We start from the raw sequence: 21,626 nt of genomic DNA, 5'->3' as shown, positions 1-21,626 counted from the left end.
ACAGCGCAACAGGGCATTCAATAAACTACATATCCCAATATCCCCAAGGACGGACTTCCCCTTTTCACCCCGGGGAAGTGGCTCCTAGCCAGAGCACAGATTTTTGGTAAACACACGCATCTGCCGAAGCCTGTCCGGTTCTAATCTTCCTGATCCTAGGAGGCCTAAACCTAGCCCCAGGCTAAATCTTGGCCCTAGGATGACCTATGACCCTGGGCTGAATCCCAGCCTTAGGCGGAGCCTCCCTCCCTCGAGCGAGGCAACTAGAAGCCCATGCACAGATGCCAGGCTGAACTTGTCAATGGACTGAACACCAACCTTCGGCTGAGTCCCCCTACCTGCAGCTGAGCCCCGACATCAGCCTGAAACCCAGACTTCCCCATTCCCTTCTGACCCTCAACGTACACTGAGCCTTAATCTCTGGTTGAGCCCTCCACTTGGAGCACTGACCCCAGACTAGGCCTGACCTCTGGACCCTAGTTTGAGTCCCAGACCCCCTACTGGGTTGCTGACCCCTCGGCGAAGCTTCTGACCCCAGTCTGAGATCCCATCCCAACTGTGGTGCCGACCTGGAATGAATCCCAATTCCAATTTGAATTTGAGACTCTAATACCAGGCTGAGCCACTGATTCATCTGGTCCCCCAGCCCCTGGAGCACAGCCCACTTCGCAACTTGAGGTTTTCTAGCTCAGAAGCCACCAGCAGGTGGGGCCAGGTCCCCACAGGGCCATCTGTGCCAGTGTGGGCTTCTGGGGCTATCCTCCTGGGCTCCCTGGTGTGTGTACTGGGAATCTGGGAGCTTAGAGCCTAACTTGTGCCTGGGGGCTCTGGGGCGTCTGTCACCTCTGTAGACACTAAGCACCAAAGGCTGGAGACAGGAGGGTGGGAGCTGCAGGATTCTCTCTCCTTTCATCCCAGTGCCTTAAAGAGATTAATGAGGTGCGAACAGACTTTTATGAAAGAGGTGACAGACTTCCAGCCCCCAGGGGCCCGAGTTTCTGGAGGGAGAGGTGGAGTCGGAACCAGGGTCAGTATAGACTATAGGAAGACTGATTGGGTCTTAATGGATGCGACTGGAAAATGGGCAGGTGGAAGCGCGAACTGGATGAGGGCCGAGGAAAGACCTGGGCCCGGTGCCCCAAGGACGGCCCGTCCCCAGTTTCCCGGCGCAGACTTCGGGAGGAGGGGGAAGGCAGGATGCGGTGGGGGCGCTAATGGACCGGGCCTTGGCGGAGACGCGTTCTGGGCCGGATCGAAGTCCTCCCATCCGCCCTGTGGCCGGAGAGAACCAGACCATTAGTGGGACGAGCAGAGATGTCTGGAGCCCGGCCGGCCCACAAGAGCGGGGTGACCTCAGGTTCTTACACAGAAGGGGTGGAGGAAGGACCTGTCGGGTTGGGGTTTTAATGTCTTGGCCCTTTAAGGAATGGTTGGTTGAAGGAAAAGAGAAAAGTAAGAACAGCCCCAGGCAGGGCAGGGGTGGAGAGGATCAGAGGGGCCGGATTTGGAAAATGGGTGGGGGTCCTTTAAGGGGTCGGCCCAGTGGCATCGGGTGGCAACTTTCCTTTAAGAAGGGGCGGGGCGTCCGTTGGGCCCCGCCTCCTTGGGGGGTCCCGCCTTCAGGGCGCAGTTCAGGGGCTCCGCGCAGATGGGGGCGTGGCAGGGCCCGCGGGGGCGGGGCCGAGCCTGGAGTGGGCGGGCCCTGGCGGGCGGGGCCGGGCGCGCCGCCCCGAGCTGAGTCTCCCGGCGGCGGGCGGCGGGGACCGGGCGCGGCGGCGGCTTCGGCGGGAGCAGCATGGATTGGGGCACCGAGTTGTGGGTGAGTCCGATCGGCCCTGCCCCACGTTCCTCTCTTTCTGGAGTCCAGACCCCCTCCCTCTTTGCTCCTGCAACACCTTAGCGGGGGCTCGGAGCTCTCCCCTTCAGCGACCCCTGGAGTTCCAGCTTTCCGCCCTCTCTCGGAGTTTCCCAGGGCGTTTCTGGACGCCCGGGGCGGAGGGCGACCGTGCAGGAGCGGAGTGGGGAAACTGAGCGCGGGGTTCGGAATGAGGAGGGCAGAAGTCCTAGCACAAGGCCGGGGCGGCCGGGCGAGGTCACCTATTTTGAGCACCCTGGCTGGGCCGGCGGCTTATCTTACGGCCCCTGGGTCCCTGCCCGCCGCCCGCCTGTCCCGCTCGGGCGGGGGAGGGGACCCTCTGGCCACTTTCAACCCCACGTGGGACCTAGAAGTTCTGACCGCCCTTCCGGCGCCGCCAATCAACACCTAGGGGCTTGGGACCCTCTGGGGAGGGAGGGGGCTACGAGGCCTCGCCTCGCCTCGCAGTCCCTTCCCCCAACCTGCCCCAGGCACAGGGAGGGGCTGCCCCCAGGCCACCTCTAATCCCTACTCTGGAAGCCCCAGAAATTCCCCCGTATCCTAACCCATACCTCTGACCCCTCCTTTTTATGGGGGCGGTGGCATCCCTGGGTTCCTGGGTGCAGCGGGATAGCTAGATTGCTTCCCCCACAACTCGGTGTGGCGTTTCTTTTGGAGGTGCAGTGGACTCAGTGGGGGAGACGGAGTCATATATCGGGAGGGTACCCCGGGAAGCTTGGCGAACCGGGGAACATGGGGCCTGTCCCCTGGACATTCTTGGGCCCCCCAAGCTGCAGGGAACCCTGCCCCTCTGGCCTGACTCACGCCGGGCCGGCCGGATTTTCCGGAATCTTGTAGGGGGGGGATTAGGGGAGCCAGGGCAGGGGGGAGTGGCTCTGCCCCATTCCACACCCCTCTTGGCGGTCAGGCGACGGGGACCCTGTAGTCCGGCTGGGGCCCCGCCCCTGTTCCCTGGCCCTTCCCGGGAAGGGGAGGGGGTTCCCGCCGGTTTCCTGCCTCCCCCCGCGCCGCGCCGGGGCGGGGCCGGGAAGCCACTCCTTCTCCGAGCCCAGAGCCTTCAGGCCTCTCCGGCGCCTGGTCGGCCGGCAGTGGGGTCCCAGCGTCTTGTTCCGGATCCCCACACCTCCTTCCAGGATCAGTTTGAGGTGCTCGAGCGGCACACGCAGTGGGGGCTGGACCTGTTGGACAGATATGTGAAGTTCGTGAAAGAGCGGACCGAGGTGGAGCAGGCTTATGCAAAGCAACTGAGGTGAGACCTTACGGTGGACCCGCCCCGGGGCTTGGGGGAGCTGTTGGAGGGCCAGGGGCTCAGCCTTTCTGCCTCCCTCCGTTAGGAGCCTGGTGAAAAAATACCTGCCCAAGAGACCTGCCAAAGATGACCCGGAATCCAAGTAAGGACGGAGAGGGATTGCAGGGCTAGATTTGGGGGCCCCGGGGGTGTGGGTCTCACTTCCTCTCCCTCACTAGGCTACCCCAAGCAAGTCCCTTACTTCTTGCTTCAGATCCCACCTAGAGGGCTGGGCATGGTTGCAACAGCCAGATTACCTGGGTCAGAATCCTAAATCCACTCCTTTCTAGCCCACCTGCTTTGGGCAACTGACTCAAGTTTTCCATTTTACTCTCCTATCAAGTGAGAGAGAGGCTCTAACAGTTACTAAATGAGTGAGTCTGGGCAATTGACTTCTGTTTTATGCCTCTGTTCTCCTCACCTGTGACACGGGGATGATGATGGTGACCTTGTAGGGCGCATGCGAAGATTAACTGAGATAATGCATTGAAACGGTGCCTAGGCAATAGTAAGTGTCATAGGAGCATTTCGCTTTACCCCAGGTCCCCAGTTCCAGAATCCAAAAAGCTCCAGAAATCAAGATTGTGTGGGTAACTTGTCTGGCAACAACCTCTGACCTAAACTGACTTGATGTTGATCACGTCCTCGGTCTTTATCCCACTTAGTGTGAATATTAATGCCTCTGGCTGCAAAAATACTGTGTTTGATGCTGCTCTGACCCCACTGGGGTGATGCAAAAAGACATCAGCATTATATCCCCTTTCTAAACCTGAACAATTCTGAGTTCCAACATGTATCCCACTGAAGGGTTTGGGGTAAGGGATATGGACCAGAATTTAAGGTTGCTTACGGGAGGAATGTGTTGGGGCTTTTTTTTCCCTTTCCTACATGGAGGTGGGTCCGGGGGGGACCTGACTTTGGCTTGCTGCCCCCTCCCATCCTGCCCCAGGTTCAGCCAGCAACAGTCCTTCGTGCAGATTCTCCAGGAGGTGAATGACTTTGCGGGCCAGCGGGAGCTGGTGGCCGAGAACCTCAGCGTCCGCGTGTGTCTTGAGCTGGCCAAGTACTCACAGGAGATGAAACACGAGAGGAAGATGGTGAGCGATTCCCCCTCCCTGGGTCTTCTCAGGGGCCGCTTACCGCAACCTAGGTGAGCCTAACCGCTTCTGTTGGCACAGCACTTTCAGGAAGGCCGTCGGGCCCAGCAGCAGCTGGAAAGTGGCTTCAAACAACTGGAGAATGTGAGTCTGTGGGTGTGGAGAAGGGTGGCTCTGTCCCTGAGGGCCAGGGGGGGGTTACTGATCCATGGAGCTGTTGCATTGTCTGGCCTGCAGCCCTCTCCCCTGGGGGCTTCTGCCGTGCCCCTCATCCCCCGTTTGCTGGGTCACTTTCCGCCAGTCCCTGAAACCTTGCTGTCTCAACCTACTACCTCCTTCTGGTTCTGCCCCCAACACAGAGTAAGCGCAAATTTGAGCGTGACTGTCGAGAGGCTGAAAAGGCAGCCCAGACTGCTGAGCGACTCGATCAGGATATCAATGCCACCAAGGCTGATGTGGAGAAGGTACTTGCAGGGTCTGGGACGGGCTTGGTGAGGGGAGATGGGGGCGGGAGGCGGGGGGGGGGGGGGGGGTGTGTCTGGCCGGGATGCGGCCAGGACCCGGCAGCAACTTCTACCTCCATGCTCCTCAGGCCAAGCAACAAGCCCACCTTCGAAGTCACATGGCAGAAGAAAGCAAAAATGAGTACGCAGCCCAACTACAGCGCTTCAACCGCGACCAGGCCCACTTCTATTTTTCCCAGATGCCCCAGATATTCGACGTGAGTGTCCCAGGCCCCCAGCCCCATCCTCCTGAAAACCCCCCCAGAGTGAATCGACTCTTACACACGTGTCGGAACCTCAGCAGCAATGTCCCGATCTCTCAGCTGAAAAGCGGTTAGAAAAACAACCAGGGTCTGCGAGCTCTGTCTTTACTCAAGCTGTTCTTTCTGCCAGGGACGTCTTCCTTTTCCTTTTGGAACGCTCTGTCCGTTCTTCTAAGCTCCAGCTCTAACCTGCCCTCTGAAAGGTCTCGCATTTCCCCTCTTCTTCTTCAGCCTTCTGGTCTACTCTTTGTCCCAACCCTGGGACTGGCAGTGTCTGTGTGAGGTCTGCTTTTTGAGCACGGTCACCCACTTTGAGAAGCCTTTCCTGACTCCCCTGGCAAGGCGGGAGCTCCTCAAAGTCCTCTCTGAAATCTCCCCTGTCCCATGTCTCCTCCCATGACCACCCTGGGGTGGGGTCCGTTTGATTCTGTGTCTCCCCCACCAGACGGCTCGGGGCTGGGCCAGGGTGGAGCCCCATCACGATTGTGAGCTGGATCGCTGCTGCTGGCCCCTCGTTAGTGCCCCTGTCTCTGTCCCCGCAGAAGCTTCAGGACATGGATGAGCGTCGGGCCACCCACCTGGGGGCTGGGTATGGGCTCCTGTCAGAGGCCGAGCTGCAGGTGGTACCCATCATTGCCAAGTGTCTAGAGGGCATGAAGGTGGCTGCGGATGCCGTAGATGCCAAGAATGTGGGTGTCTGGTCCCGGGTGAGGGGGCTGACAGGTGGGCAGTAGGAGGACCCCAAAGGCTGAGCATCTCGTCTTGCCCCTGACTGCCCCCCCGCCCCCCACCGCCCCCCACAGGACTCCCAGGTCCTAATTGAGCTACACAAGTCAGGCTTCGCCCGCCCGGGTGACGTGGAATTCGAAGACTTCAGCCAGCCCATGAACCGCGTGCCCTCAGACAGCAGCCTGGGCACCCCCTCTGATGGACGGCCTGAGCTCCGAGGCCCGGGCCGTAGCCGTGCCAAGCGCTGGCCCTTCAGCAAGAAGAACAAGGTGGGGGCCGGGGCCCTTGGGACGGGGAATGTGAGTAGGGACAGGGGGGCCCCCACTGAGTCAGCCCCAGCCGCCAGGACGCTGAGTCCCAGGCAGGAATTTTCCTCTTGGCTGCTGGCCCGGGCTGGAGGGAAGGGAGGCGGCCGGGTGATTGGCCTGGGAGTCCCCCAAGGCTGAGTGGGGTGCAGGGAGGGGGCCTGTGGTGTCTGTGTGCTGCTTCTCAGGATGCTAGGAGAAGACCTGCTTCTGGGGTTCAGGGCTGGATGAGGGCTCGAGACGCTGGCCCTGGGGACTCCCCTGGAGTCTCTCCATCCTGCCAATGTGACTCCAGGCCTGTGACCCTCAGGCTGTTTTTTCTTGGGGTTTTTGGCTTTTAATATCAAGCACATACCTGGACACTCCTGTTTTATAACTTAGACACCCCCCACCACGGTTATATCTTCAGACACCGTCCCCCGGCCCCACGGTTATATCTCATGACCCCTGTTTTGTATTTTTGATCCCTCTTGACATATAATTTGATACCCCTTTTCAATTTGTACATGAGACTCTCCCAGCTTAAACCCCACCTGTAACCCTTCTGATCCATCGTGACTTCTGTCCTTCTCTTAGCTTGCCTTTGACCTCTGTGGCCACGTACCTGTCTGAGACCTTGATTCCTGCATGTATCTCCCTCTACCTTCTAGACTGTGAGCCCAGAAAGCTGGGTGCACGGAAACCTGGGCCTCCCTGCCTCCCACCCCCCGGCCCCATTCTTAGGTACTGGATATGGGATTCAACGGTGGTGCAACATAGGGGGTTAGGGAGGGGTCCAGCCTTCTGGCTCACAGTCTAATGTCCTCCCCACCACATCCCAGATTTTTATGTTGCTCTTTGCATGCATTTTCTGTGTGTGATTGTGCATCTTGAGTTCTGGTTTTCTTACCGTTTTTTTTTTTTTTTTTCTTTTCTTTTCTCCATTTTGTTTTTTCTCTTTTCTTTATTACGTCCATCGTCCATCCTCCTTCTCTACATCCTCCCACCCCTCCTGACCCAATCCCCTCCCCTGCCCCCGCCGGTAGCCACGCCCTCCACCCTTCTCCCCCCTGGGGGGCCCCCTGCCCTCGGCATTGCCTAATGGACCCCCATCCCCCCGCTCCGGCCTCGACCCCTTGGCCATACTGAGTGAGATCAGTAAGTCGGTCAAACCGCGGCTAGCATCCTTCCGCAGCCTTCGAGGCAGCCGTGGGGTAAGTGAGGCCTCGGGGGAGGAGGAGGAGGAGGAGGAGGGGGCGGCCCCAGCCCGCCCAGCAGCTGGGTGGCGGGACCCTGGGCTCGCTTCCTGCCGCCGGCCGGGCCCGCTCCTCCGGTTGCCAGACCCGGACCTGCTTTGCTCTGTGCATGGCCTTGCCCCCCAAGAACCGTGGGTGGGGAGGAAGGTGGACTTGGTGTGTCTTAGCAATGTAGAAGAGCCTGGAAGCTTAGCATTCCTGATCCCAAACGCAGTGTCTTCCTACCTTGCAGACAGTGGTGACAGAGGATTTCAGCCACTTGCCCCCAGAGCAGCAAAGAAAGCGACTTCAGCAACAGCTTGAAGAACGGAGCCGTGAACTACAGAAGGAGGTTGACCAGAGGTAAGGTTGGGGGCAGGCAGGCAATGACCGAAATACAATAATAAGTGAACTGTACCGGAGTGGTGTTCGAAGATCTTGCCAATAAACCCCAGGCCTCGGTGGTTTTATAGGTGATTCCTACCACACTGAAAAGGAAAGCGTTACTTCCCCTCTTAAGTCACTCCAGCAAACAGAAAAAGTGAAAGCTGCCAGCTCCTTTAGGAGGCTGGTGGAATCCATTCCCATATCGGTTAGCAAGAATTCAAGGAATTGAAATTTCACTTATGATCTTAGATGCAGAATCCCAGCCAAACAAATCCAATGATGTATTTTAAAAATGATGTATCATGTGGTGGCAATGATTGCACACAGCGTGGATGTAATTTAATGCAACGGAACTGGACTGGATGCTTCAAAATGGTTCCAATGGGGAATTTTGTGTTCTGTGTATTTTACCATAATGGAGAAAAAAAAATTTTTTTTAAGTGTTATTAAAAAGAGAGAGAGAAACTACGTGCGAGTTCACGAGCAGGGAAGGGGCGGAGAGAATTCCAAGCAGGCTCCAGGCTGTCAGCGCAGAGCCCAACGTGGGGCGTGAATTCACAATCCGTGAGATCATGACCGGAGCCGAAGTAGGACGCTTAGCCAGCTGAACCACCCAGGCGCCCAAAAAAACGACCTTCTTAAAAGACGAGTCATAATCAATTGGGTGTTATCCCAGTAATGCAAAGATGGTTCAATATAAAAACGTCTATTAGTCTCATTTACTACATTAATTGGCTAAAAGAAAAAAACCATATGGTTACCTATTTAATACTTCAAACGCTTAAAATATTAACAATAGAAAATCTGCCAGATTGAAAAAAAGAAAATCTTTGCTCACTTCTTCCAAGCAACAAGATTCTCTTCCCAGTCCCCTTACATAATAGGAATGACGTTTGCCACTGTGGACAGGCAGCCAAATTCTGTTTTGCCGTTTGCACAGAACCTCTTGTACAAAAACTTTTATTGGTGTAGGGTTCCATATGGAACTTTGTCGTCCCTGGGTTTTTATGGTAGAGGGGTTAAGGGGGCAGCTTTGGAGCCAAGACAGACCGGCCTTGAATTCCAGCTGGCCCACCTCTCTGTACCTCAGTTTTCTCATCTGTAACATGGATCCCGTATTAGGACGGGGAAGAAGTTGAAACCAGGATTGCCATACTCCAGAGCTCTATGCTTGTCACTACTACTGCCTGTGTATATAGTCCTGGAGGAGACAGGGACCGGAGGGAGGCTAATGATAATGATAGTTAGCATGTATAGAGTGCTTACCCTATGCCATACACTGTCTCAAACCCTTTACGTAGATTCACTGGAATTCCCACGTTTTCCTGAGACTGAGCAGAGGCAGGACCCTGATTAGGGCTTGTTTAGGGCTATTATTTCAGATGCCTGGAACGGCGCCTGGTATGTGATAGGTACTCTGTATGTATTTGGATAAATAAAGGCACTGTTATAGTCTTGAGCTCCCGTGAGCTGTACGTATCGTCATCCCCGATGTTCCAGATTTGCATCCTGAGACCGAGGTTCAGTAACTTAGTCCAGACTCGCTAGGATATGTGCCCAGACTGGGATTCAGACCCAGGCAGTGAAGCACTAACGTTTGAGATTTAACCTCTTGTCTTGCTACTTGTTCCTTGAAGCAAAGCACATGTTTTGTTTTTGGTGTGTGTGTTTTTTTTTGTTTTTTTTTTGGCTTGTTGAGTCCCATGGGACTGTTGTTTCCGATCTGTCTGTGTCATCCTAGAGAAGCCCTGAAGAAAATGAAGGATGTATATGAGAAGACACCCCAGATGGGGGACCCTGCCAGCTTGGAGCCCCGGATCACGGAAACCCTGAACAACATCGAGCGGCTCAAATTGGAAGTGCAGAAGTATGAGGTCAGGGAAGACCCTGGGGAGGGGTGGGGGCCAGCGGGCCTGGCTGAGTCACTTCCTGGGGGGGGGGGGGGGACAGGGAGGTGTTGGTGGGAGGGGGGTTGCTCCAGCTGTGTCTCATCACAGCCTTGGGTGTGCATGGGTGATCTCAGGGAACCTCCAGGCCCGGAGTGGGCCGACCGCGGAGGAGCCCTGCCCTGGGATTGACTTCGTGGCTCCCTCCTCTCAGGCTTGGCTGGCAGAGGCAGAGAGCCGAGTCCTGAGCAATCGGGGAGACAGCTTGGGCCGCCACACCCGGCCTCCAGACCCCCCAGCCAGCGCCCCACCAGACAGCAGCAACAGCAACAACAGTAGATCACAGGATAACAAGGAGAGGTGAGCGGGGGGGACAGAGTGGGTCTGCCCCCAGGACCCAGGAGGCCCATCCTTACCCGCTTCGCTGTCCCCAACCAGCTCTGAAGAGCCCCTCTCAGAGGAGGGTCAGGATGCCCCCATCTACACAGAATTTGATGAGGATTTTGAGGAGGAACCAGCATCCCCCATAGGTCACTGTGTGGCCATCTACCACTTTGAAGGTGAGGACGGCTTGTGTGTCGCAGCTGATGGGGTGGGTTGGGCAGGGGGTGGTGTTTTTGGCTCGGTTCTGTTTCAAGGCACGGGACGCACATCCGAGCCCACTGCTACTCCATGACAGGGTCCAGTGAGGGCACCATCTCCATGGCCGAGGGTGAAGACCTCAGTCTCATGGAGGAGGACAAAGGCGACGGCTGGACCCGGGTCAGGCGGAAACAGGGAGGTGAGGGCTACGTGCCCACCTCCTACCTCCGCGTCACGCTCAACTGAACCCTGCCACAGGCGGGAAGAAGGGGGCTGTTGGCTGCTGCTTCTGGGCCACGGGGCGCCCCAGGACCTACGCACTTTATTTCTGCCCCCGTGGCTTCAGCCGAGACCCGTGTAACCTGCTGCCCCACCCTCCACCCCTTCCGAACGGACCCGCTGTGCCTTCCACTGTTGATGTACATACTCGTGTTTCAGATCTTTTCTTCCTGCCGCTGGGCTAGGGCCATTTTGTTTTATATAAAAAATTACCTAAAGCTTTTGGAGTCTGAGCCTTATTGGTAGATTTAGATCCCGAGGCTGGATAAGCAGATGGCACCCTCCTTCCTGGCCACAGAGGGCATGAAGAAAGGGAAGTAAACTTGGGCAAACCTTGGACAAAACTTCCCCAGAGCTGGGTGCTTGTCTGTGACTTCAATGTAGGGGATAAAGCACCAAACGTCCTTGCCGTGTTTGTTCGTGGCAACTTTACTGAGAAAAGGCAGTGTTGAACACCCACCGCGTGCCAGGCGTTCTCCACCCGTGATCCCTAAACTCCCGAGCTTTAATCCCCGTGACAACCCCCAGAAAGTACACGGCCTCACTTTTACGTTGAAGGCAGACACAGAGAGGCTGAGCCATTTGCTAGAAGTCACACAGCTTTTAAAAAGCATTTGAACTCTGGCTTCCGACTAAGAGCTCTGCAAGTTCTCGTCCTATCAGAAGCCTCATGTTCACCATTTGTAGGTTACAGTGTGGGGAGGTGGGGGCTGGGATAGGGGGTCCAGAGCCTCCAGACACCTGGGTCTTCTAGTGGGGGGGCGGGGGAAGGAGGCCGTCCCTCACGCTAGGATTCATGTACACTTTTAGGGAGCAGGATGGGTTCTTGCAAATCTGGCCCCCACTTTCTGTGAGGCAGAATGGGTTTCCACTGCGATTGGCTGCGTGAGCAGCGTGGGGCAACTGCATGGGTGTCCCCGTGCGAAGAAGGGGGTCTGTGCTTTCAACCATCCGGCTCCAGGCGCTGTGAAAGGACACTGAGGACGCGCTGGAACTTCTCAAGACGTGCAGCTTGCGGTGCCCCCACGCCTCGGCTTCCCCAGAGCAACCTTTGCACGAAGCCTGTGGTCAGGGCCTCCCTCAGCTGCGGGTCCGGACGGAATCCTGGGGGCGGGGCCAGGAGGGCTGGGGGCAGGGCCCAGGCTCCAGCCTTGCCCCTCCCTGCACCTGCCTTCTCCCAGGGGAACTTTCTCCCAGCAGGGACCTGGAGGGACTCTGTCCAGAAGCTCTGGGCAACTGGGCGGGGTTGGCGGGGAGGGGGCTCTCAGAGTCGCTGCAGGAATCGGGGTGGGGTGGCTAAGGAGCTCGGTGGAAACAAACTGCGCCAGGGTGCATGGGAGCAGTCTGTTCCAGGTGCGTGATGCTGGGGTGGGGGCTGGGAGGGGGCCTCGGGGCTGTGCCTGGAGGTGGAACCGCCTGGGGAGGGGGCAAGATTTGGAGTCTGGGCCACCCAGCACGGCACATTTTGGGGGAGGTTGAGCCTTTTTGGAGAGAAGAGAGCTAAGGTGGCCAGCGAAAGCGGGAGTAACTCAGGTGGGGATTCTGAAGGCTGGGCCTCCCCCAGCACGGGAGGAATGGCTCTGAACGCAGTGGGGGTGCTGTTCTACCAGACCGAAGGAAATGACTCATTTTGGAGAGGGCTAGGCATTACTGGGGGGATCGAGATCCTCTGGGGGCAGGGCCATCTCAGGTGGGAGTCGGGGACTGGGACTCCGTGGACGTGGCTCCGGGGCCTCTCTTGGGGTGGACAGCAATATTCCTGTCAACACTGTTGGCTCGGACGCGCGCGGCCTTGGGGCGAGAACTCCCTGGGGGCCGGGTCGGCCCGGTTTGGGTGGGACTCCGGGAGGCGTGGCGGAAGGCTCTGGTCCCTGGCCGGGTGGGCTCTGGGGCACACAGTCAGAGCATGCGGGGTGCTCGGAAAGTCCGGACGCGCTGGCAGCCGGGAACAGAGGGGGAGCTCACCTCGCAGGCGCCGGGCCGCCGCTTCGCGGAACTTGGGCGCGTCCTGAGCCATCTGACGCGCCCGGTGCAGGGTACGCAGCAGCCGCTCGCAGCTTTCGTCTAGCGGCCCGGGGAGTTCCTCGCCCTCCAGCAGGCGCACCGCGGGCACCACGTGCGGCAGCGCCACCTCGCCGGGGTCGCAGGGTCCTATGCGGGAAGGGCTCTGGGCTAGGCTTGGGGCAGAAGTGGGGTCTAGGGTGAAGAGGGTGGACCCTAGAGTCGAGGGACCCTAGAGTCTAGGTCCTCCTAGAGTCGAGGAGGACCCTCAGAAGCCCAGGAACACGGGTTCGAGCCTAACAGAGCAACCGGGCCAGGGGCGTGGCCTAGGACTGGGGGCGGAGCCTAGGACAGAAACAGGGGCGGGGCCTAAAGCTGGATCGGGATTGCGATTAAAGGTTGGTGTGGACCTCCGAGTGATGCCACTCACCGGCGCCCTCATCCAGCGCCCGCATCAGAGGCTTCAGCTCCTGCTCGAAGGCCAGCGCGGCCTCTGTGTGGCTCCTTCGGAGCTGGCGCCACGTGCGTTCCAACCGGGACACCTGGGGGAGGAGCCCTAAATATGCTTCCTCTTCCCTCTTCCCTGCACTCAGGCTTCCTCATTTCCGCTCCCCACGCACCTGGGGCATGAGCAGGGCGCCCATGACCGCGGCCAGTCCAGGCAGGTCCCCCGCCGCCCCTGGCCCCAGGGCCAGTGCCAACTCCACCAGGCCCCGAAGGGTTGCCGCGCGCTCCTCCAGCGGGCCTGCGCAGCCCAGCACAGCCAGAGCCCCAGCCAGCGCCAGCGCCTCATGTCTGCGGGAGTGGAGGGCAAGGGTCTGGGGGCAGTGGGAGGTTTGTAACTCGGAGCTGAGGCGTGTGTGTGTGGGGGGGGGGGGAGGCATGCCCACCCATCTCACCTCCTCCCTGGGGGACTGTAAATGGGGCGAGATTTGAAGACCCTGGGGATTCCAGGCGGCTGGCTCACCTCTCCAGAAGTTCCAACCTCAAGCGATGCCCATGGGGAAGCGTGAGCAGCTCCAGGCCAGAGGCAACCCCCATGGCACCCCGCTGAGCCTTGGTCACTCCTAGAAGTCCTGTAGCCTGGGCAGCGGGAGTTAGTGGGGATGTCAACTGAGCAGAATGAGTATACGGGTTTGAGGTGCCGTTCGGCCTTGGCCTGGCTTCAGCCCCTGTCTAAGGAGGAGGGACCTGGTAGGTGACCCACCTGACAGTCCACCAATAATAGGTGGAGGGCAGTGCTCCCAGGATGGTGCTCCAGGAACAGGCCACGGAGAGTACTCAGGACTCTGGGTTCCAGGGGCCGATTCTGGGGGCCCAGCAGGCAGGAGGGGTTGTTAGGGGGGCAGAAAGAGACCTCAGCCTGTGGTCTTGCAAAACTTCTACTCTCTTCCTCCTCTTCCTCTTCAGCTTCCCACCATGGGGCCTCTGTCTCCGGGCTGCTGGGGCCAGGGGGTGTTCCTTGGGCACTGGGCACTCGGGGCACCAGCTCACAGTACGTTGGGGGGCGTCCAGACGCATCACGCAGCACCAGCGAGGGTGTTCGAGGTGGCTTGGTTGGTGCCTTGGCATGAAGCTGCCCATCGGAGGCCCTGAGGCTGTCAGCAACGGACCCCAGGGGAGCTGGGGTCTTTAGCAACACGGGGTCACTACCCATCCGAGGGAGGGCACACATGGGCATGGCTGAGGCTTCTAGGGGTCAAACAAGAGGGAGTGAAGGGGGTACACAGAGAAGATAGCTGGGGCCCTCTTGGTTCATGTCGTCAATAACTAGGTATCTTGGGGTGGGTTTGAACTTAAAAACTTCATTGATCTAAATGCGATACACTTACCAATGGTTTGAAAATGAACTCTCTTTGACACTTATGTATGAATTCTGAATACTATGGTTTAAACTTGAATTCTTTTGGTTTTGGCCCTCTGGTTAAAGATGGGAAGCACATACAAAACTAAAACAGAAACAATTCTTCAAAATTCACAAAACGGCAAAAGCACCAAAGACACAGAGTTGATCAAACTTTCAAATGATGTCTTTTGTTAAGCTTCTGATGTGTCTACTTCTGAGGTTATTAGAACTCAAAGCTGCACCCAGACTTTTGGGAGGCTCTGTATTTGCCAAGCATATACGTAGACCCTCTTATAGGGGCTCAAAACCTTCCCATGGTTCTAGCTCACTCTGAGTAAAGGCCAAAGTTCTCACAGTAGCCAAAAAAGGCCCCTGATATCTGAATCTCAGATGGTTCAGCTATACTCACCTCCTTTTGGCTGAATCGACAGTTCAAACTCTTGTTTTGGCCCCAGGACCTTTGCACTGGCTCTTCCTACCTTTTTTTTTTTCTTTTTTTAAAGTTTATTTGTTTATTTTGAGAGACAGAGGGAGAGCGAGAATCCCAAGCAGGCTCCATGCTGTCAGCCCAGAGCCCGATGAAGGGCTTGAACTCACAAACCATGAGATCATGACCTGAACCGAAATCAAAGAGTCGGATGCTTAACCGACTGAGACACCCAGACACCCCACTGGCTGTTCCTTCTCCCTGGGCCACTCTTACCTCCAGATAGTCACATCATTTCTTCCTTCACCACCTTCAAATCTTTCTCCACGGGGCCTGTCCGGACTACTACTAAAACTGTAATACTCTCATCCCTCTCCTCCCAATCTGCCTGTTTTACTTTTAAGTTTACCCCAACTTGACTCATTTTTGTTGTCAATGTCCATCTTCCTTTAATGGGATGCTGGCACCACCTGTGCAGAGATCTCTGTCTTCCTTGGTGAGTGGTATATCTCAGCATTTAGCCCAGTGGCTGGCATGCAGTGAGGGCTCATGTTGAATGGGGGGAGGCAGGACAGATGGGACAGACAAGCCGCAAGGAGAATCGTAGGGTGGACGGTTAGGGTCAGCTGCTTTGAGAAACCAAGTTAAATGAGAAGTCAGTCAGGAAAAGATTAGGGGAATGGGCTTCCCCGTGGTGAGGATAGCAAGTGCAAAGATCCTGAGGCAGCAACAAGACGGTGTGGCTGGAGTGAGGAAGGGGTGTGGCAGGAGTTATTAGAGAGGTCAGCCACGGTCAGAGCACACAGAGCTTCTGGGAATAATCATAAACCCACATTTTAAAGCCCTCACAAAGTTCCTGTGTATTTGTTAATCACCATGACAATTTTGAAAGCATTATTGTCCCCATTTTCCAAGAGGTTAAGTCACTTGCCCAATATCACTCAGGCAGTGAGAGGCACAGCCATCTCTGAGCCATGTGCTGTCCTGGTGGACCCTTACCTGGTCCACAGTGATCTTCTCTTGACCGCCCCATGTGCTCCAGCCCTGCAGGCTGACTGTCACTCCACTTTCTAGTCCTGGGGGACAGAGATGAGGGAGACGTGTAGTCCCACCCTGAGCAGGGCAGCCCCCACTGATGCCCAGAAAACCCTATATCCACTCATTCAGGATCAGTGGACCTCAACCAGGATATCCTACCCACAGGGGACACTTCACAGGGTCAGGAGACATCTTTTTTTCATTGTGGCAACAAGGGGGTGGGGTGGAGAAGATTCCACGGGCACCCCATAGATAGAGGCCAGGGATGCTGTTCAACATCCTACGATGCACAGGACAACCCCCCACAGGCAAGAGTGATCCGGCCCTAAATGTCAATAGCGGTTAGTGCCCAGGTAGAGGAATTCTGGGGGGAACTGGATGTCATCTGAGAAGTAGGGAGCCTGTGATTACCTGGGCAACTCTGTCAGAGCTGGGCTGCCTCGGAGGGTGTCCTCACTAAAGCTGCGTCGAATAGGTCCTTGCCGTATCACGGGCCTGGAGGCCAAAGCCCCGGTGGCCTGGGAGAGCGGACGTTGCCCGGTCACATAGCTGAGAACCAGGGAGGTCAGGCTTGGGAAACGCTCATCCTCCAGCTGAAAGAGGGCTGTGGGTCGGCCTGGTCGGGGACGCAGGGCCACACGGAGCACCTCAAAGTGCAGGGCTGAGCCCTGCCAGCGGCAGGAGATCACTGGGTGGCCCCCACGGGACCCGGAGGCACGAACCAAGAAGTCTCCATCTTGCTGAAGGAGGGCCTCAGCCTTCTGGGGAAGGAGGACAGGGGCAGAGGGCTTAGGCATGAGCCCAGATCAGCAATTAATGGTGATGCCCCACCCCCAGCCAGCCCCCACCCAAGAAAAGCCACCCCAGGGACGGGGTAGTTTTACACCAAACCATCCCCCCTTTTCTCAGGGGCACCCCTCTGGAGTACATTTCCCAGGTTCCTTTGCAGCTTGTCATCATTCAATATGATCTGGCCAATAGGAGGAGGGCAGAAGTGCAGCTGGGAACGTCCAGACCTGGCTCACAAGCCCCTCCTGCACAATCCTGCACGTTCTGGCCCCTACGTGTCAGGGAATGTCCCCAAAGCCCTGGTGGAAGGAGGAGCCACAAGATGGAAAGAGCCCGGATCCTGACCGATTTCTGGAGCTCCGCACTCCCCACTCCTCAACCACCTCATAGTGCTGGCTGACATTGACCAAAGCAGCTTTCCACCTGAGTAAATGCACTAGGCTTGGTACACAAACGTGGCTTCAAACAAAAATGCCATTAGCTGGATCCTTCCAAACTGACTGTGGCCTGGAAATCCTCCTTTATTAAAAGTTTTAAGCAGTCTTATGCCAGCCATGGTGGTGGTACCACAATAGGGGCTGGGGGCCGTGACACCAGAGGGGGAGGCAAAGCAGAGTTGGGGACAGGGGCTGGGGACTGAACGATAAATACGGTGGACGCACATATAGCCCTTACTATGTATCGGGCTACATGCTGTAGGCATATGAACTCATTTAATCCTTTACCAAGGTTAAGCAGTAGATACCATTACTCCCATTTCACATATGGGGAAACTGAGGCCCAGACAGGTCAAATACCTTGCTCAAGGTCACACAGCTGGGGTTTGAATCCAGGAGGTCTGGCTCCAGGGTGTGGCATTTTAGCCAATAAGCAATACTGACTCTCACAATTTGACTGGATGCCCAGGGTCCTAGGACTCCCGAGGGTGACAAATGAGTTGGGGATGAGGGTTGGGGAGACTTGGGTTGACAGGGAGATGCTGTGACTGCTCAATACTGATTGAGCACTCACTGTGTGCCAGGACCTGTCCTAGACCCTGGAGACACAGGGATGAGTGAGACCAAGGCCCTGCCCTGCGCCGTCTGGTGGGCAAGATACACGAGAGGCAAGCACACGTGAATTGTCCAAGAGTAATCAGTGAAGGTAATAAAAGAGGGAAATGGGGTCTTGGTGGCCACAGGTACTCGGGACCCAGAGGGAAAGACAAGCAAAGCCAAGGAGTCGGACGGGGGGGGGGGGGGGAGCATTAGGACCCACTTAATCTCTGTCACCCTTGTCCATACCATCCCAGAGAAAATGGTCATTTACGTGTAAGGAGTGGCATGATACCAACCAAAGTTCGTCCCCAGACCCTCAGCCACCTCTTCCAATAGACCTTGACCATAAGTCCCTCATCCAGGACCCAGGAATCCCCAGCAAGTCAGGGCGGGAGAGGCTCCCCATCAGACGGTCCTGAGGCTCTGTAGGAAGCAGAGGTACCTGACGGGACAGGGGGCCGTGGTACCAGGGCTGGCTGGCGAAGTCTTCTCCATCCTGTGGCACCTGCATGGAGCTCTTGGGGGCAGAGGGTACAAGGGCTGAACTCTGTACTTGCAACAGTCCTCAGTCTTCCACATCTGTAAAATGGGAATAATTATTCCTTCCTCCTGAACTTCCTTAGTGGCCAGGTCAGCCCTTCCATGGTCCTCAAGCCTTACAATGCCACTCTCTCTCTCTGTATATATATAAAATAGCCATATTCGAAATTAAACAAGTTATTCAGTCAAAATATATATATATACACACAGCAGATTTTGTTTATATATGTGTGTACTTATATGTATACATTATATATGGTAGATACATATAATTGGGCTATGATTAAGATTAACTTAGAATTGGCTGTGATCTCATGCAAACAGTTGTGCATTCACTGGTATTCTTGCAAAGGGAGAAGACCTAGACATTGCCTTCAAATGTAATGCAATTTTTAAAGAATGTTTGTTTGTTTATTTGTTTTGAGAGAGACAGTGCGTGAGCGGGGGCGGGGGGGGGCAGAGAGAGAGGGAGAGAGAGAATCCCAAGTAGGCTCTGCACTATCAGCTTGGAGCCCAAGGTGGGGCTCCATCCAGGAACTGAACCATGAGATCATGACCTGAGCCGAAACCAAGAATCTGACGCTTAACTGACTGAGCCATCCAGGAGCCCCTGTAATGAGATTTTTATGCAGATGACATTTTACAGAAATGTCATTAACTATTTCACTCAAACTAATATCTATGGGGCACTCACTGTGTGCCAGGTACATACTCTAGGCACTAGAGGCCCAGCAGGAACTAGACAGGGGCATCCTTGGGGAGTTGCTGTTCTAGTGGGGCAGAGAGCAACCAAGAAAATAAGTAAGTAGGGCACCTGGGTGGCTCAGTCGGTTAGGCATCCGACTTCGGCTCAGGGCATGATCTCGCGGTTCGTGAGTTCGAGCCCCACGTTGGGCTCTGTGCTGACGGCTCAGAGCCTGGAGCCTGCTTCGGATTCTGTGTCTCCCTCTCTCTCTGCCCCTCCCCGACATGCATTCTCTCTCCCTCTCTCTCTCTCTCTCTCTCTCTCTCTCTCAAAAATAAATAAACATTAAAAGAATATTTTGAAGAAAATAAATAAGTAGATGATGGAGTAGATAGATTACAAAGAGATAAGCAGAAAAATAAAGCCAGGGATGGGATATGAAGTTACAAGGGGTGGAGATAAGATTTTCCATAGGGTGGCCCGGGAGGGTCTCAATTAGTACCAACTGGGAGGATTTTGAGGGAGCGAGCCAGGTGAAAGAACATTCCAGGCCAGAGGGAATCTATGTTATTAATCTATAGCTTCTTAGCCATCTATGTGCACACTCAAGAATTCTTAGGATGTAGGAACATCTGACCCATACATGGCTTTCCCATGTCACACCATTTTTAAAAACTTTATGTATGCATTCTTGTATTCTGCAAGAGAGAGAGAGAGTGAATGTGAGCGGGAGAGGGGCAGAGGGAGAGAGAGAAACTTAAGCAGGCTCCACACCCAACATGGAGCTGGACACAGGGCTCAATCTCATGACTGTGAGATCATGACCTGAGCTGAAATCAAGAGTCACCCACTAAGCCACCCAGGTGCCCCTTAAATTTATTATTATTATTATTATTATTATTATTGTCATTATTATTATCTTTACACCCAATGTGGGGCTCGAACTCACGACCCTGAGATCAAGAATTGCACACTCCTCTGACTGAGCCGGCCAGGCCCCTCTCCAACATAATACCATTTTCAAGGACAATAAAACGTCACATTTTGTAGAAATGTCAGCAAACAGCAATTTTGCCTTTGCAGATTCTTACATTTTGGAGCCCATACGCTTTGTTATTCTTGTGGCCAAATTTAGGTCTCTGACATTTTGGGGCTCCCTTGATATTGTGCAGGCCTCAGGCTCTGTGTGTCTGGAGTCTGGTGGAGAAAACCTGCTCTGGGTGGGAGGGAAGCAGGCGGTCTGCTTCTCACTGCCTCCACCCCTAAGGTCTCCTGCGCCTGGCTGTGCAGGGAAGTAGCACCAGGATTCTCGTTTCCTGAGTCAGCAAGGCTGAGGGCCAGAACCGGGCAGGAAGTTCCCAGACCTGCCCCAGGTGGCTTTAGGGGTGGGGAGCTGGGCAGGGAGCTGGCTCCAGGTGCTGCATACCTGAAAGGCCAGGTGTGCCTCCTGGATGCCTGTGTACTTCCTGTTTGTCAGCTGGGCCAGGCCAGCCTCTGTCTCGACTCCCCTAGCCTCAGCTCCCTCTATCTTGTGCCCTCTTTAGTGGGCATGCAGGTGGGTCACCGACAAGGCTCTGGCTAGTTTGGTGGAGGGGAGCTGGGATGAGGGAGGAGCTCAGGGTGGGCACAGGTCAGACTCAGGGCAACCAAGTCATCCTCCTGCCCTTCATCCTTTGGAATAATTTCTGGATATTTGGGCAGGGGAGAGAAGGGAGCAGAATCAGGAAGAGGGTGGGGTAGGGTCAACCATGGGGAAGGGAAGAGGGTTATTCATGCCCTACAGACCATGCCAGTGTGCACACATATGCAGGGGGGCAGCCCCCTACACACAGACACATGGACACAGATAGACATGGGTAGTCAGACTTGACATGGAGCAAACGCTGATTGGCTGAGCACTTACTGTGTTCAGGACCTGTTCTAGACCCGGGAGATACAGTGATGAATGTGACTAAGGCCCTGCCGGGTGCTGCCTCATGGGCAAGTCACACAGCAAACAGCACACAAATGAATGAAGAAGACAAAGTCTAAGAATAATCACTGAAGACGATAAAACAGGAGCGTGGGATAAAGAAGGTTGGAGGAGGCAGCTACTGTAAATAGTGTATAATCAGGCAGCTTTCTCCCTCCATGGAGGGACTTTGGAGCTGAGATCTCAGTAAAGGGAAGGAGACGGTTACACAAAGGTTTGGAAAAAGGGCAGTCAAGGTGGTGGGGGCCGGGAGAGCGGGTGCAAAGGCCTGGGGGTGAGATGGAGCTTACTTCTAACATTTTACACCATCAAGAGGCCACTGTGGCTGAAACGCACTGAGCAACCAGCTAAGTGGAGAGCGGCGAGGTCGACAGGCGTGAGACCATTCTGGTGGACCCGGAGTTTTCATCTTAGTGGGATGCAATGGGGGTTAAAGAAGGGTTTTAAATGAGAGAGGGCGCGATCTGGTTTGTGCTTTAAAAAGATTGCTCAGGCAAAGTGGCAGCCTGGAGGCTTTCCGTGTTCCACAGGTAACACGCTTAGAGGAGCACTTTCAGGTACGTCCAGGTACACGGTCACGCGTGACGCACAGCGACCCAGTCAGGCACTCGGCGACCCCTTCTATGTCCTCGGCTGCTCGGGGACCGACACCCCGACCTTCCCTTCCGGCCGGGGGCCCCACCTGGAAAAGAGAGGACTCTTCCACCCCAATAATCCCCTGATTCCAGATGTACCTGCGTCCCCTCACTCACCTGGGCCGGGACCCGCGGAGCTGGCGAGAGGCTGGGGCCGGGACGAAGCCTAAAGCTCTGCGGCTCCGGGCCCCTCCCTCCCCGCCCCAGCGGGCCCAACCTTCTCCGGCCGCGCCCGGCGGGAACCGAG

The 21,626-nt window shown here is 55.9% G+C and overlaps 2 protein-coding genes across 5 annotated transcripts; one reads left to right on the top strand and one right to left on the bottom strand.

Moving 5' to 3' along the window:
* Positions 1 to 1,667: 1,667 nt before the first annotated feature.
* Positions 1,668 to 10,627, top strand: TRIP10 (thyroid hormone receptor interactor 10). Of its 2 annotated transcripts, XM_086699287.1 has the most exons (15): positions 1,668 to 1,819; positions 3,010 to 3,125; positions 3,211 to 3,267; positions 4,114 to 4,261; positions 4,343 to 4,405; positions 4,621 to 4,725; positions 4,854 to 4,982; positions 5,570 to 5,716; positions 5,831 to 6,025; positions 7,087 to 7,254; positions 7,529 to 7,638; positions 9,404 to 9,536; positions 9,763 to 9,908; positions 9,987 to 10,108; positions 10,228 to 10,627. In XM_086699287.1, exons 1-15 carry the CDS (start codon positions 1,796 to 1,798, stop codon positions 10,374 to 10,376), a joined length of 1,812 nt encoding a protein of 603 aa, XP_086555413.1. In that variant the 5' UTR covers positions 1,668 to 1,795; the 3' UTR covers positions 10,377 to 10,627. The 2 variants fall into 2 exon arrangements, with proteins under 2 accessions (XP_086555413.1, XP_086555414.1); XM_086699288.1 differs by lacking the exon at positions 7,087 to 7,254.
* Positions 10,628 to 10,819: 192 nt separating this feature from the next.
* On the bottom strand, positions 10,820 to 21,626 carry SH2D3A (SH2 domain containing 3A). Of its 3 annotated transcripts, XM_086699291.1 has the most exons (10): positions 21,497 to 21,626; positions 17,990 to 18,126; positions 16,133 to 16,482; positions 15,683 to 15,759; positions 13,618 to 14,102; positions 13,378 to 13,493; positions 13,031 to 13,205; positions 12,841 to 12,952; positions 12,375 to 12,560; positions 10,820 to 11,513 (listed from the first exon to the last, which is right to left on the bottom strand). In XM_086699291.1, exons 2-10 carry the CDS (start codon positions 18,056 to 18,058, stop codon positions 11,353 to 11,355), a joined length of 1,731 nt encoding a protein of 576 aa, XP_086555417.1. In that variant the 5' UTR covers positions 18,059 to 18,126; positions 21,497 to 21,626; the 3' UTR covers positions 10,820 to 11,352. The 3 variants fall into 3 exon arrangements, with proteins under 3 accessions (XP_086555417.1, XP_086555415.1, XP_086555416.1); XM_086699289.1 differs by having other exon boundaries at positions 11,396 to 12,560; positions 13,378 to 13,523; XM_086699290.1 differs by having other exon boundaries at positions 11,396 to 12,560.

The sequence above is a fragment of the Puma concolor genome, chromosome A2 (genome assembly GCF_028749965.1).
Source record: "Puma concolor isolate L17-30 chromosome A2, mPumCon1.1.hap2, whole genome shotgun sequence".
NCBI classification, from domain to species: domain Eukaryota; kingdom Metazoa; phylum Chordata; class Mammalia; order Carnivora; family Felidae; genus Puma; species Puma concolor.
The sequence above is the reverse complement of the archived record's forward strand: the minus strand, read 5'-3'. Positions and strand labels throughout refer to the sequence as shown.